At 41.2% G+C, this 17,235-nt stretch overlaps 1 protein-coding gene across 7 annotated transcripts in view; it reads right to left on the reverse strand.

Moving 5' to 3' along the window:
• LOC143218390 (neurotrimin) overlaps positions 1–16,001 on the reverse strand; it is a 378,119-nt gene extending 362,118 nt beyond the window's left edge. For 4 of the 7 annotated variants that reach the window (XM_076443537.1, XM_076443540.1, XM_076443536.1 and 1 more), the window contains exon 1: positions 15,824–16,001. In XM_076443537.1, coding sequence (XP_076299652.1) covers positions 15,824–15,896 — 73 coding nt within the window. In that variant the 5' untranslated portion in view covers positions 15,897–16,001. The remainder of the gene's footprint in view (positions 1–15,823) is intronic. The other 3 variants (XM_076443535.1, XM_076443541.1, XM_076443538.1) reach the window with 1 other exon arrangement.
• Positions 16,002–17,235: the final 1,234 nt, after the last annotated feature.

Below are 17,235 nucleotides of genomic sequence, written 5' to 3' on the forward strand. Positions count from 1 at the left end.
TCGTACGACGGTCTCCGAGTGGACACTCCGGGTCACTGGGGTATTTCGATGGTTACGCGAACTACGGAGAGAGCACACGAAGAACAACCGGGCCAATGGAAGAAGCATTTGTTCGCATTCGACGGGCTTAGTGCCCGGTTCAAAGCCAAGTTAATGGCCCGCGGCACCCTTTGTGCTGGGGAGTCAGACGTACGTTAGGCGAACGTAAAACTTGATAAGATCGTCGATAGAATGTGGAGCGATGCCTCCGATGATCCGGACTTACACGAAATTCGGTCGCACGCTAGACTCAAGTCGGGATTCGGACAGTTTAGGAGCAGGATCTTCTTCAAATGTTTAGGAGAAACGTCGTTGGCGGACTTGTGTTTTCTGAGAGACGGAATAGATCACACGGAGGCCAGTCTTTGGGTCAAGATTTTCGAATCTCCATTGATTTAGGAGAAATTGAAATTGGGTTTAGATCGTAGCGAATAACCGGGGGCCCAAAAATAACAGTTTTTCTCAAATTTTCTACGATAAAATCATTAATAAAAAGTTGATCTACACAAAACATGAAGAAAAAGAACGACGAACAAAATGATTAAGAAATATCGATTTTTATATTGTACTTTTTGGTTAGAAGTTATTAGTGTCCAAATCGATAACTGTTATCGACGAAGAAAAACTGTTTCGATTGCTCGAAGCAGTTATCGATGAGAGAAGTTTATTTCGATAACATAATCGAAGAAGATAAAATCGTTATAGATTAAAACCATTTTTAGTGGAACTCCGTGAAACGCAGGATTTCTAGTCGGAGGTGTGTGTTCCGGTTGTTTTTTCATTAACCGTAGCTACAAATCTATTTCTCTATCAGCAGACGCGGAGGGGGGGTGGGGGGTTTGCCGGGGTCGAATTTTTTTCTCGAGCCCTTTCTTCTATTTTTCCGGTCGATTGTTCTTTTCCTCTTGAATAGTTTTCTCTTCATCTCCACTGCCTGGCCGTTACGTTCGTTCTGACCGTGCCGAACGTTAATCACCCAGCAAGAAGATCGATCAGCGATTAATGAGAAACGTCGACGGGGTGGAAGTGGAAATTTACACAGTTCCCCTCCGCCGTGACAGTGAAAGAGGTAGAGGAGTTCTTCTTCTTTTCCTTCCTAAATTGATCGATTCCGAATCCTTGGCACCTTTCGAGTCCATCCTTGGAAGTGGTAATGGGGCGTTAGGAGTCGGTGTATAGAGAGGATTAGCGTGAGACCCGAGTGGCTTCTGTAATTCACGTTAACCTTTCGAGATATCGACGGCTGCAGCCTTCAATAAAGCGTTCCAAGGCATTATGTGAACGCCGGTCATGTAATGTGACATCAATGGCACCGCCTTAACACTTTACCCATTCCGGCTCGCTTAATAAGCTTCCCGATACTAATGGCTAACAACGAGAGACTCGCAGAGTTCTCCATTTTACACGGGGGAACTCGATCAATCTGAAAATATCAGCGCCATTTAATGCAAAAATAGCGTAAGTCAATATTTGTCTGCTCGATTTAACTTGGTCGTCTTTAATCATTTTTCAAATATAGATAAACGTGACTGGCTATAAATTATTTCTCATTTACCAGAAACAAGTTTTCATTTCCATCCTCGTAATTCTGTATTTTTCGTTTTAACGAGAAATCGCTTACACGTATTTTCGAAAGTTATTTTCTATTGTATAATGGCTACGAACAAATAAATGCGAATAATCCGTACGTGGACAGTTTATCTCGATGTTCCACCGTTATAAAGTTATAGTCGGCGAGGAAAAAACGTGAAAATTTTTAGCATTTATTTCACACCCTCAAAGCGATTTTCCGCTGGGAAAAATTGTTCCTCGCACACCTCATTATACTCTACATACTTACGCAAAAGTTTCATTAAAATCTAGATTTCCAGCATGCCGGGGTTCAACTATAAAACCGTAGGAGAATGATTTTCGTCCGATCTCGCTTCGCGAGAAGTTATTAACAATCAGCAAGAAAAATTCAGGGTTAATTGGGCATTTTATAGATTTTGAAAATAGTTAAGCTATACAATAAGGTAAATCAAGTCATTTCAGACACAGTCATAAACAGGAATCTATTACTATTTACTGTACATATATAATTAATCTCGTTGATCTATCTGACTTATGATTACCCGGGAGACAGTTAAGAGAACTAATTTCGCGAAGCAAGTGATCGCATGGTCGTTCGGTAGTCGAACAATACAGTATAAGTCGATAGTTCATCGGACAAGTAATACGAATCGATAACCGCACCACAAGACAGTAGTACAGGTCGGTACTAATCAGACAAGTAATGTAAGCGCGCGCTCACTAGTCACTCAAGTAGCATGAACCGTCACTAATCAGCAAAGTGGTGCCAATTGGTCATTAACGGGCAAGTGGATGAATCAGTAATTGATCAGCCAAGTACCACGAGTTAATCATTTGGCAGTAGTGCGAGTTGGTTATTGATGAAACACGCAACAAATCCAAATACGAGTGACGCAAGTGATATAAATCAGTCATTAGTCGAACCAGTAGTACATACATAGGTTGCCATTCAGAAAGAGCGGGACAATAATCAACTAATATTTAAAAATGACTAATAGTCTTTTCGAATGTTGGAACTCTTTGAAAGGAAAATTTTACAGAAAATCAACACAAATGAAGGAAATGATAAAAATGAAAGCTACGAAACAATTGAAATTGTCAATTTTACTGTGACAATGAATATATTAAATTTGAGTAGCGATGATCCTGTTTGGCTATATCTATGATTTTACCATAATCTAATAGACTCGGCCGGAATAACGTAATTCAGATCCCCTGTAATCTAAATTAGATACGAACTACCTCGCAACGATTCCAGGTAGATTCTTGGCGAAGGTGTCTCTCCTTTCTTCGTTCGGCCAGGATTCTTCCCAGGGCTTTCTCGCTAACGATCGATTCGACATTCACACCGCTATCGAGATCTCAGTGATTCCCTCGTCCGATTCTCTCACCCAGAATGGCTTCCTGAATGGAAGACAAAGGCCTACATTGCCTTAGATTTGCGTTGAATAACGTTTGAAGCTGCTCGGAGACATTTCGATTCGACAGGCCTGTTATATACGGCGATTAATACAGTCGCTCGGCAATTCTTCAATGATTTACGATCCATGGAAATTACTTCACATTACTCGAATCACTTGGCACTTCACTGACCCATATAATTAGAAATAACGCTTACATCATCAACGGTTATTTGCAGGGACCCAACTGTTATAACCAAAAAGGAAAAAGTCATCGAATAACAAGTATTTCATCGACTAAAATCGGATTGGTTGCAAATAAGGATTAAACAGTGGAGGTATTAAAAATATTTCAGGCCACCAGTGTATTAGTTTCACCTTAATAAGATAATTCAAAGAAGAATGACATTTTTATTTGACTCCTGTGTCTTGCAATCAACGCAAACCTTTCTTATTTTGCATAAAGATCCGCAAATGAATTTCTCTCGACGATAACATTTACCAACAAAAGTAAGAAATGTTCGGTTACTTATAATCCTTATTTGTAACCAATACGATTTTAGTCGATGAAATACTTGTTATTCCGCGACATTTTTTCTGCTAATAACAGTTGGGCTCCCTGATTTTCAGACGAGTGAAATAACGAATAAATTCGAATAATACGCTTTAGTAAATTATATTCAAGTTTACCGTTAAACGCGCGCCAAAGGTATCGAACGTTCGGTATTGCGAACGTAAACTCCGAAGGCAGACCTCGCGGCAGAAGCGATTCTCGAAAACAATTTTTGTAAGGCAGCATATTATATTTACAAGACCGACATGTCTTGCCTCGGAAAATACGCTTTGAATGTTGAATGTAACCTATGATTTATGATACAGCGAGACGTGAACAAAGCGTCAGCGAATGTCTGTGAAATCGACTCGCGTACGGTACAACTGCTCGATGGAAAAAGTATTCGTTCTTCAAGAATTTAGCTCCGACGTATAACGTCAGAGGGGCGCGTATGAATTATTTATTCTTTACTTATTTAGAATGTGTTATATACCTACCCCTAGTTCGCCGTTTTTCGTTATTTCCTAGTTCCTCCCCGGCAAATTTTCAATCCTACATTATTCGATGCCAATTTTCGTGTTTAATGAAAAATTCATATCCGCGAGGATAGGTTCTCGATACGTGCTTTCTCTTAGAACGCCGCCGACCGTCCACTGTTTTTCCTTGACGTTTTGACTATAGAGTCGAACCCCTCCGGGGAAAAGCAGCATTATAGAGCGCAGTGGACGTGATTCAATATTCGTTCTATTGGCTAGCGACACACTTCTTTTCTATCTGTTCCCGCTGGTTTTGCAATCAAAACAAACTGATTCGCATTGAGCAACTGTACGCTCGAGCGTTCTCTTTGTTACGTTAATTTAACGCGTCTTTCGCGACTGTATAGAATTCATTCTCTTCCACGATGGACTGGTTGATTCGCAATTCGAACCTGCCGTTATTAAACCACGGATTTGATGCATATATCACTAAAGAAAGACATTACAAGGATTTGAGAGTTGCTGTTCTTGCTTCTCCTGCCCGACTTCCAAAATTTCAAGTAAACTAAAACGAACTGAAACGAAAGACATCGCGGCAACTGTTCCGGGAAGAACGCGATTAAAGATTCAGCTATCAATATCTTGCGACGCGAGTTGCATTCTGCAAACACTTGCGCGCACATGCACCGGCGCCGAACGAAAACGCAAAAATAGAAAGAGATCGATCGTTCGGAAATGGAAAACGAGAAGAGCGCCTTAAATGCAGGAGAAATCGGATCGGCGTAATTCTGGCGGGGCGGTTTCGTTCTCATCAAGCGAATTACTTCGATTTTGCGAGATTTTTATCTTTCCCGGGCGGTGTGAACTAGGCCAACCATGGAGCCCGGGTGAACGACAGACACATTCCTCGGTTCGAAGAGCATCAAAGAGCCGGCGCGGCGCGGCGAGCCAGAGGTGCGAATTGTTCGATGAAGAAGATTGCCCGGCCGCTCGATAATTCTCAGGATGTCGTGAATTATCGCAGTAACAGCTATCCGTCTTCAACACGTCACGTAACTATGCGCCACTAGCCACGGAGGTATTGGAGCATAAGGAGACACGCGGCATAATTTCCTCCCACTCGGTCTTCCAGTCCTCTTCCTCCTCCTCCTCCTCCACACATCCTCCCAGCATCGGAGTCATAATGAATACGCGTGTTGCGGTTGCATAGCTACGTCACGTGTCACAGGGGGGAAACTTTGAGCGCTCCTCGTCGTGAAACAGCAGTCACACACGTCACGTTACAACGGCCTTATGCCCGTTCTCCTCGGTGCTCTAACGACGACGACTATAACGAAGACGAAGACGACTGAGACGAACGCGCAACGACGCCGAAGAACCCTCCAACGATTCGCAAGGCAAGGACCTACCCTCGCGCGGCAGCCTTTGCCACTTTGCCGCCGCGCTCCTGCCGTCAGAAATGGCTCGCATTCTTTCAATTTTCTCGGCTACTTCTCTCGTCCAACGCGTGCCCATCGTTGCTGCTGGCAATTCTGTGTCTTGGTCGTGATTTTTAGGTCAGTCCATGAATCATTGCGGTTTAAGAATTTGAAAAGTATCCGCACACTTCCTTTTCTCTACGTAGTTCAAGTTTAGTAGGAAAAATATTCCGAAATATTTAGCATATTGTGGGTATCGAGGCACAATAGAATCTACTTTTATGTATGTACGAGTCAAGTAACTTTTATGCGTTGCTATAATACTATTACACGAGACGTTTTTTTCGAAACGTTCGAAAACTATTGGATTTGCTGTGAATTTCAACGAAAAAAGTTTCACGATTTTTAACTTTAATGTATAAAATATATATATATATATATATATATAAATGCATACGTGGCTCATTATTACTTTGACCAGCACAGAACACGAAAATTAAAGAAACACGCTCGGCCGCAGTTCGTCGGCGCAAGTAAATCGCATTTAATATGATCAGAGAAGCGGTTTGAATTATGCATGAGAAGGACTGTATGTAATAATTTAGCGAGAGGTTAGTTTTGCGGATCTAAAGCGGTTCCCGAGTGGTTCGGGGCTTTATAAAAATTACAGTCCTATCGAATCGATGATCCGTTTAAATGCGATACAGTGACCACTACACAGAACCTCGATTTGAAAGCCGCTTAGAGACGTAAAATACGGATCACGCGAAATGGTGTGGAATTTGATTCCCTCTCGTTAAGATATTATCGTGCGGTGTTGCGAGAAATTATTCTTACATTACGCTCCACAAAAAGCTAAATGCCACGGTTTATTTGCGCCGTGCGCGTCTTAGAAGGCGCCGCGAGGCTTTAGGTTGATTTACGGCTTCGAAGCAGAAACGTATAGGCTAACCAAGCTCGGTTTTAAAATGGAACATGAATTATTCCTTTTCTCATTTTTTATCAACCCTTTCGTAAGAGAATGTACGGAATCAATTTGTAAAATATCACGAAATTAGTTTAAAAAAAAATGTTGGTCACATATTTCAAGTGGAAATCAACTTTAAACGAGTATAAATGTTTGACATGCCGCGCGTCATCTGTCTTTTTGAATGATACTCCCAGCATGAACGTCGAACAGTGATCAGTTTGGCGTGAAATGATCGCGTCTCCATTCATTGAATCGATAATTTTTCATTTGGCAAAGTTCGAGTGTGTAACAAATATTGAAATGATATGTAAAATTGAATTAACCGGTTGTAATGAATGGATTTTGACTTGGGACGATAATTTAATGGATGTATGTCACGCGATGAACGATTCGTTGTAATATTTTATTCAACGGTGAACTATTATTACCACCGGATTGCGGATTTTATACATTTATAGCGAAAATGATTTAAATGAAATTTTAAAAAAATACCACGTTCTTAAAACGAACTGAAAAGTATAAAATAAATTTTTGAAAAGCACCACGTTTAAAAAACGGACTGAAAAGTATAAAATAATTTTTCCTAGTCCCATACAGATAGTCCTGAAAATTTGTGATTGTGAATTTTGAATAGCTATGAAAATACTTGTAAGATTTAAAACGAAAAGCGTGTAACGGTTAAATTTATTAATAATTTATATCTCCAAACGCATAGGCTTGATTAAAAATTGTTTTTTAAATACTGCATTGTCATGCAGTTCTGAGCTATGTTTAAAATTTCAAGTCTCCAGCTCATCGGGAAGTTAGTTCCAAATCAATTGCAAAAACAGACAGACAGACGAGAAAGCGTAGCTAATAAAAACGTGGTAATAAGAAATATGTATACACAACTTGTGGTTTACGCAAATTATTGAAACAAAAGATACATTTCGAATACTTTGCTACCGGAAAATTGATTACAAAATTCTCGGAAAACTGGTTGGCACTCGCCGGTGGGCAACGCGTTAAGATATATATGTCCGAGTTACAGTGAAATGAATAAAATGAATCGTAAAGTAACCTAGCGCGATAGGTCACAAGAAGAGATAGTAAAATGTTGATTCGCGCGAAGAAACGTGAGTGAAAACTCGTCGGCGATAAATCAACAGTGGAACGAGAGTGCCGGTAATTAAATTTCGTCGAAGGAAAGTTTTTGTTAACCGGCGCGGGTAGGATAAATGTTACTAACTTTTTCACGAGACGCTGGGACAGGTAATGGCGGATGATTGTTGTTCCAAGGGATGGTTGCGCGGGGTCAGAATCACGGTCCGGTATTTTCGAGACCGTCGTCGAAGCCCCGGCGAAATCAACAGGCGACGAAGAAATTAACTTGATAAACTTTTCTAATGGCCGCGTTCCAGTACCGCCTGTGGTGCGCATTCGCCGAAACTATTATCAATGTACACACTTCGTCGGGAACTCCGTGCAATCGAACGATCGTTAAAGTTAAATTGGCTCTCTAATTAATTTCCACGTGGATGCTCGCCCAATCGTCGATCACCGCTCATTTCTCGTGTACGCCGCGTGTCCGACTTGGTCTTTCGTGTTTTCAACTTTGCCTATTAATCGGTTTGCATTACAAAGAGCAACGGCGTTACCGTCGTTGTATATTAGATACACAACGCGTTTCAAACAGAAACATTTCTACCGAAATGTTATGCATCGACCTACACTCTGCCAGTTTACTATACTTTTGCGCGCACTGTTCTCCGTAGATCTTTATACATGTGTGTATATGTATATGCGACATGCATTTCCAATATTGGCCAAGGAAAGTATCAGAAGCAACAGCACAAAGAGCTTTCTTTATCCAAGAGTAGCTCTCTTCCATGCTTAATAGAAATACCAGTACAACGACAATACTCGCGTTGTGTTATGCAGCATCTTTTCAAATATTTCCTGAACGGAGAAAGTGGATCAGTTCGTCTTTTCTCAATTTTAATTATTCCTTTGGGATTTTATTAAAGTATCGTTAAACATTTGCATTATATTGGAGAGCATTATGCATTGAATGCTCAGGGACCAAAAATTTAAAATCAATTGCAAAATTTTCCACCGAACAGACAAACAAACGGACAACGGCGTGGGGCACACCGCCACTTTCCAACTTATTTCTTTCAGGCTCCACGGTGTGCCCCACGCCAAAAAAACGATGATCCGAAGGTCATACAAAAAAGTTTATTCAATAAAAAAGATGCCCCTACTTATTTTAAACTAAACAAAGGAAAAACCATCGAGATACATCATTGGAGTCCTGAGATATTTAATTTTGTGTAAACTCAAAAAATGATGGTTTTTTGCAATTATCTGGAAATCAAGGCCGAAACAAAAAAAGTGATAGCGGTAAAAGTTGTTCCATTTGGGGTCCTCTACAGCTGGTTAACGTTTGGCCGTTTAAAAATGGATGACCCTGTATAAAAAAAGCTGCGTCACGTTACCTCTCATGACGGTGATCCTTTTGACATCTTAACGTCTAGTAGGAAACCAACTTAGGTGATCGCGAACTTCATTCTCTCTTATGAAACTTCCACATTCAAACTTCCGCGAGACTTCATCGACTTCTTCCATACAAATTTCCAACAATACTATTGTACGAACTCTAATGACTGAGCTCAGTCGCAGCTCCGTGAGACACCCTCTGATGAACATTCGCAGTTTCCCATATTGGACGAACAGTTTCTCCGAACACATATTCTTACAGGTGAAATCAATTTCTCGCTGCAACTTTTACTTGCACCAATTTTTCATATACACGTTCCGGGATAGAAGAGTTGATTTCTCCCCCGTAAAGTAAAAAACAAGCGCGAACGAGACGCAGCTAAATTGTTAGGTTTGTTCTAACGAACACTTGTGCAAAGTTTCATCAAGATCGGCGTGCATTAGTCGCCGGGATTCCCCTGCGAGTAACACGGTCCTCGTGTATTCGGGCAGTGATGTTTCCCTGCTTAGTTCGCATAATCGAGGCTCCGCTGTACATCCGATTGTACCACCGGTTTACGAACCGCCCTATACAAACATGTAAAGTGTCTTATTATTTTGTCCAGCAGTGTATTTGCCCAGACAGTTTCGATCGATGCGATGTCCAGCGTTCACCGCTGTTCTCCGAACGCGATTTAGCTGCACTTGCACTAACCAGCCTGCGTATTCCGCCTCGTGTACTAGCCTCGCGCAAACAATTATCTGAGGTTTCGGTGCAAAAGTGCAGCTTCAGCAGCCCGTAAAAGTAATAGAACAGCGTGCAAATATTTGGGAACGCGTGAATCGTAAAGCTCGCGAACGGAGATTCGCAAATTTAATTGAATTTATCCCCTCCGGATATATGTATGCTAAATGGTCAGCATGCGAATTAAATTTCAAGAATTATTTTTACACCCTCAGTCGCCGCGTATCAGATCGTTCTCGAAGCCGTGGCCCCTCTCCAAATCGATAAATAAATACGAGAAACAGATAATACTCTAGAACCACCGAACGAAATTGTGTTTCAACATTCGGGAACATGCGAGTTCCCCGCTAAAAGGAAATAAATTCTCACCTCGTTTCGGAACCCACCCCCCTATAAACTATTATTTATTATAACTATTATTAAGGGTAGATGTAAAATGAGACATTGTTTGCAAATGCGCAGTTCATTGTCTTATTGATTAGATAACACGATTTTCTCGGATGGAAGTTCCGGTAATTGAATTTTCCGTTAATTGATACTCCGATGACTGATCGTTCCGATTGATCCTCGCGCACTGACCGTCCGAACTCCAGCGGAACAATATTGTTAAGCTTTGGAAAAGCAGCTGCCTTTGATGATTTCGCGACAGCTGTGGCTAGATCTATTCGCATCTTCGCGCATCCATTTCATTTTAAGAAGAGTAATTCTCTATTAAAGTGTGCACTTTTCGATGACTCGAGGAGAGAAGAAGAGAGGCACAAGTAATTTTTAGTTTGTATATTTCGGGATTGAACTTTTGGGATGTCGAACGCGGGGTAGAGAGTGCAACGATGCAATGAAATGTTCAGCGGGGATGATATAGACGGCCGGGGGCAGTGGCAATTTTAAACTTCATGTCACGGACAGGCCCGCTAATTATTCGCGAGCACGCGAATGAAAGAAATTCCTTCCTCTTTCGACGCGGCCCGACCCGGCCCGACCCGACGCGGCGGATGTACACCGAAGGCGGGCACAATGTTGCACAACGTAGGGCAATTTCCATTATACAACATGCTTTTGTTATGCAAATCGAGACGTGAGTCTGAGTGGACGAACTCTTACGCGATTTTCGGCGGCCAAGCGCTTCTAAGCAACCCGGAAAACTCTGCCGGTTTTGGACGTTGACGTACACCAATGTAATACACGCCGACGCTCCTCGTATACACGTGTTTCCTTCCTCCAGTGATTTAATTACATCTTCTATGAAATTTTGATGGGCCCTCGCGTGATTCGACGTGACGCAGCCCGCTCGATTTCTGTGGATCGATGGCCTTTCGCGATATTAGGAAAGCGTTAACCTTCGAATCGCTTTCTTTATTGCGGTAATTAATAGTGATGGACATGATCCTTCGGGATTAATCCTTCGCCCTACGATTTAATTTACGATTTTTGTGATTAAAACTTTTTCGGTGACTCTCAATTTCCTAATACAGGCGAAACTTTACATCTATCGTAAGCCTATTATATTCTCCGATAGCTGTGTGTGTGCATTACTTTATAATCGTTATGATTTTTATCATAGACAATTTTATAATAACTGTTATTTTTGGTCCCTGCAAAATACCCCATTCTCGAAAAAGTGCCTTTTTTAAACCGTGATAACTTTATGAAAAACTATCGCAAAACAATAAATTTGTACTCGTTTTACAGCTCGATGCCTCTCGTAATCCATCGTTTATTCTAAGCTAAAAATTTTTCACGACGCAGCGGGCTAGCAACTGAAGACGCGTTTTCCTTTTCTCGAAAAATGCAATACGCTCGAACACGCCTGCGAAAACTTTGACGAATTTTTTTCCCGACTGGGAGCACCGTAGATTTAAAGACCGAATCTTCCTCTTTGCAACGAGACGTTCAAAATTGCCGTACGATTTTTTTTAATCGTTCTATCGAGCTTTGAACGAGAGGTGTGTCCGCCAACTTTGCAGTAGTATGAGTCAGGGCTTTACGCGGCCGAACCTTGTTCCTCGTTTTTGTTCTATAAAACAATGAAAAAATCCATCGAAAGTCCATCAATTTTTATGGACTCGTTGTGAAGAGGAGGCTTCAATCTTCAAACCTATGGCAATTTCATTTACGAGGTAAATTTCTGAAAGATTTTGAACGCGTTTGAATTTGCAGTAATTTTTCAAGGAAATATTGGAATTCAGTGTTCCATCTACTATATATCCTGTAAAAATATTTAAATGATTTTTTAAATAAATGCACTTGTGCGGTGATCATTATTGTCACACGAGAAAACGAACGAGGGCATAATTTCTAAGATTCGTGACGTAATTATCCCCGTTTCTGCCGTCATTGTCATTCCGAAACGAGATACAAATTTGATCGGAATACTAATAGCCCGTAGTCCTTGCGTGCTCGATTGCGTATCTTACATAGCTCCGACCGAGCCGGACGTAAATATTAATCATTCGGGCCGAACGACAATGACAAACCGCGCCGGCGGATCATGCTATTTATATTGGGCACTTTTGTCTCGGGGGAATAAATTTCCACGGAAGGAAATGATTCCGCACGTTAGATTCATCTGTGATCCGCTTTAATTACCTTCCCAACCGCCTCGAGCTCGCGACGACCGTCTTTTCTCCTTTTGAATTTAATTTTTGAATGAAACGGAATACCGATTAATCAGCCCGTGCATACGCGAATTAAATTGTCTTTCTTCGGCGCATAAAGGCGGAATAATTCAGGAATTATGAGAGTTTTAGTTGCGTATTCAACGGACAATCTTGTGCAGATTTAACGCGCTGTGACACGCTCAAAATTAGTGTCAGCTTTCCGTGATTTTACCTTTGAAAAACTTGGATAACCGTTCGACTATTTCATCGCTGAGCCAGATAAACATTTTCTAAATCAATTATTTCCTAAATCAATGGTAAGAAACAAAAGTTTCCTGGTAATGTATTTCCTCTTACAATCATTTTAATATGTCCCAATAAAAAAAATAAATAATAATATGCGGAAGGAGAAGCTTGAAGCTTTAAAACGAGTCCAAACTTATTTCTTTACTATTGTTTTTTACGAAATTACCACAGGTTAAATACTTTTCCAGAATTGGAAGTTTAATGTTCAGATACTTTTTGTATACAATTTATTAATCCATTCTGTATTTTATAATCTGGATTTCAACGCTATCTGAACATACCACGTTAATTTCTCGGAGCATGAAAATTGCGAAAGATTGTTTAACATCGCGGTGAGGTGGCAAAAATAAATTTGCGGAGGGCGAATTATCAAAATTGTGAATGCAGTCGATTATTACGCGAGCATCGTTCGCGCAGAAGCATGGAGGAGTTAGGCTACGGTTTTGGCTTTCGGTTATTCTGACGGCAATGCTATTAGAGACAGCCACCGCTGGTTTGTCTATCAGAGACCGCTGACTCTCTGGAGGGGTGGCGCACCCCAAGAGAAATCGCAGCCAATCCCGAAGTTCGACGGAGCACTAATCATTTAGACCCTTAATTTTTCCTCTGTTAGCAATTTCAAGATAACGAGGTAGGGCGATGGCCGCAATTTCGACCGGGAGGAGACAGTTCCTTTTTTTCTTCTTTGAAATTCCTTTCGAATGTACGAAACTTTTCACGACACCGACTGGAAATGCAACAGCTTTAAAACACGTGCGATTATGAATTATTATTATTGATATTGACAATACACGAGAGCGTATAGAACGAAATAAATCAAATTAAATCAAAATGAAACCTTCAAAAATTCATTTTGGACTATTAAATTGCAATCCATAAGGAACGTGATTTAAAGTAATCTTCTTTAAACAATTTAAAAATTATTCATCATACAGTAAGGAGCATAACTGATTCCACACACTTTAAATCAGAATAACTTTTATACGAATGGACCAAACGACTTCAATTTCTCTGTAACGCTAGAAGAATTAGTTTAATAAATTACGTAGAACGTGAGAGGCTTCGCGCGCGAATTTATTATTCTCATTATTACCTAGTTTACTGGCTCTCCCGGTCCAGGACAACGTCTCCTCCGATCAAATAGTTATTATACTTTCATGAACGTATAACGACTACGATCGCATTGACTAGATTCAATAATTATTTCAATGATTTAATAGCAGTATATAATTAATAAGAGTGAATTATTTATTTTAATTCGACAGATAGAAATTATGCGTTCCGTTTATGCGTAATAGCACACTTACCAGGCACAGGAGTGGATCAATCAGCCAATGCACTTTTTGTCACACGTTCGTGCACCTCTAAAGCCCCATTGCACTCGATGTTGAATGAATTCAGTGTCGTCAGTCAGAATCGGGTATTCTGTATATATTATAAATACTTGACTTCCTACGGTGCGTGTTTTAGGTTAGTACGCGTGCAATGGGGCTTTAGAGGTGCACGAACGTGTGACAAAAAGTGCATTGGCTGATTGATCCACTCCTGTGCCTGGTAAGTGCTATTACGCATAAACAGAACGCATAATTTCTATCTGTCAAATTAAAATAAATAATTCACTCTGTCATTAATGATATACTGCTATTAGATTATTCAAAGAAATATTGAATCTAGTCAATGCAAATAACGCGATGTGGGGAACGTCGCGCACTGCGCGAAGGGCGAAATTTTTAATATTGACAATACGAATATAGCTGCGGGCTTGCAATTCCCTTCGCATTATTCTATTCGACGTTCGTAGCAATTTCAGGAGGTGCTTTCCGTTCAACGGCGCAGAAAGTCCTACCTTCTATTGTGGAACAAAGTTATAGAATGACTTCTCGCGAATGTTTTCTCCTTTCAGTGTTCTACATTCTTGGCTCGTTACGAAATTTTCCACGTATTTCGTGCCGCGAGGCCGCGAGACATTATGCATCGGATCACTAATGCGCACGCTATTATAATTAATAAGAGAAAAAATAATTACTGACTGCCAGATATGGGCGAGACCTTTTACAAACCCGAGGTTTCATACGACACCGCGCGGACGCTATTATTAACACTGCAAATTCCCCGCTGTTATTCTACTATTACTCACTTCGCAGGTATATACGTGTTTGCTAATGTAATCCGCCGTGACAATAATCATTCAGACGCGCTTCGCAACTTTCATTCTCCTACACAGCCACGTGGCCGAGTTACGGGAATACTTCGACGAAATTCGCGCTTCTTTTAACTAGCGATTCAATTCTCGCGTTATTACGCGAACTACATTCTCCGATTTACAAAGAATTCGGCGAGAGGTAAACAAAGATCCGCAGTCTAATAATCACGCTAAATGATTGAAACAGCCTTATCGCGTTCGATCGACAGATCAGAACGTTTGAAAAACGAATTATACTTTCATATTTGCATCGATATTTAATTCGAAACGAAGTAAACCAGAGACAAATATAAAGAAGTTTGTTCCTGAAGGCGGTCTTGATCACCGCCACGCTCATTGTCCTCCGTTCATGAAATTATAAAGTCAAAACGAAAATTGCATAGAGCCCGTCAGAAACGGAAATTTCTGTCACTTCCGTCAGCTGAATATTCATGAGCCCATAAATTCGAAATTGAACAACATTTTCAATTTCGCGAGTGAACCGGATTGAAATTTTAACGTCGGTAAAATTCGCGAAATCCGTGGACGACGACGACGATCGCGTATAATCCGAATTCTCGCGTTTATCGGGACGAGCGAGTTAGAGGCGTATTAATGTTAGGAAAACAGGCGATCAGCTGTTTAAATGCCACTGGTATCCGCGCGTTTAAGCATCCGTCCAGGGGATCGCAATCGCCGGCAAACAGCCGTGAAGGAATCGCACAAAGGAGTCTAATTGAAATATTCTCTGGTGCAGAAAGATTTCCGAAGAGGCGTTCCGAGGGACGCGCGGGATTTACATAATCGTAATAAATGACGGACAAGGTGCATGCACACAGACGATCGCTTTTGTTCCATGTTCCGTTTCTCCTGTTGTTCGCGTCCGAGGAATTCCCGTTTCGAATCTCGTAACGTCCTCGGAATTATGTAACGTTTGGCCCTTGTCTTCCGAAACGAATCGCTAACCGAATATCCTCGATCAACTTGCGCGAACAGATTTTCGACGAAACAGAAAAACAACGAACGCGCTCGTTCGATTTTCTGCCGTGAACTTCCCTTGAAACAACGTCCTGTACATTTGACCCGGTCGTTTCGACCGATCGCTCACCTTCTGATCGATGAGCCGCTGCGATGGCGATCAACGCGGTCCACAGGAGCAGCAGGGATGTTATTATTGTCATGCTCGAACGGTGTCGGCGAGATCCTGTCCGTTTTCCTTGTCACAAACACGCACCAGCGGAAAAGTGTACGCGAGCCGGAGTCCAGATGCAGACTGGCTTGTCGTGGCGAAGTCCTGCAGGAGCAACACGACACGCATGCGTCCTGTATTCCACGTGCCTGTCCCTTTTCGCGTCTTTACTACCTACGGGGGATAGGTACTTGTGATTTTATGGACGCCCCGTTCTTTCCTCGTCCGACCAAGATTTTTCGGCTGTTTGTCGAATAGATTGTAAAAAATACACCCCCGGCACCGTTTCGGTGGGACGCGCTCCGGCAGATTTATGCGACGTAAGCTCGACGCAGAGTGTGGTGCTCTCGCAAAGTTCAATGATCTTCGATTCTATTCTGATCATAGTCCAGTCCCCAGGTCGAAAAAAGGGCGTCTACCTGGAAAGTATTCCGAACTTAATGAAATTTGCCCACAATCAATGCAGAACATTTTTATTTTACATAAAGATCCGCAGTCTAGTTACGAGTGATCTTATCTTAAATTTCAACAAGAATCAACTGTTTATCAACGATTTTTTATCGTAGAAAATTTTAGAATAACTGTTATTTTTGGTCTCTACAAAATATATTTTGGCAAGATTGTGGAATCGACGATAGGTCACGAATACATCTGCCGAAAAGATTGGTAATTTTTTAAGATACCGGTGGTAATCGTGAGATTGAAAGTATAAAACATAATTTTACACTATTTTCTACATGCAAGCAAAAGTTCGTAATAAATGCACTTAATGTTTCTTTCCCCGTCGATTATCACGTCGAGAGTGTAAATTCGAAACAGCCTGACCCGTCGTACCAGCGCATTATAATTATAACAGTCCTTAACTGTCTCAACATTCTAACGTGTTATTTCCATTCCGTTACACGATTTTGGTGCGTCTCGTGACGTCTTGTCCCGCGTGCTGAAGCATGCTCTTTCTCTTACTATTCATAACGCAAGTACGCGGTTGGAACTAATTTCAAGCAGGTCCCCGTAATGTTCCCAGCAATATAATTCCTACAGTTTAATCTCTTCAAATCTAATATTTATAGATGGGGTGTGCTCCTCGTAGAACACTTAACGCAATCTCTATCATTATTGCAGCTGTACAGCCGTAGCCTATCTACGTCAATGTAGACGTCTACAATAGTGAGTCGCGTAATCGTTCGAATCAGGCTGTGTTCTAACTTTGTTACCAGCAAATTGTCGTGCAATTAATAGAGAAAGCGGATTTGGTGCTTTTATGGCAAAAATGCACGAGTGCAATACGTAGAGTGAATGCTTGTTAAGTATTTGTTAACGAAAAACACAAA

The sequence above is a fragment of the Lasioglossum baleicum genome, chromosome 19 (genome assembly GCF_051020765.1).
Source record: "Lasioglossum baleicum chromosome 19, iyLasBale1, whole genome shotgun sequence".
Taxonomy (NCBI): domain Eukaryota; kingdom Metazoa; phylum Arthropoda; class Insecta; order Hymenoptera; family Halictidae; genus Lasioglossum; species Lasioglossum baleicum.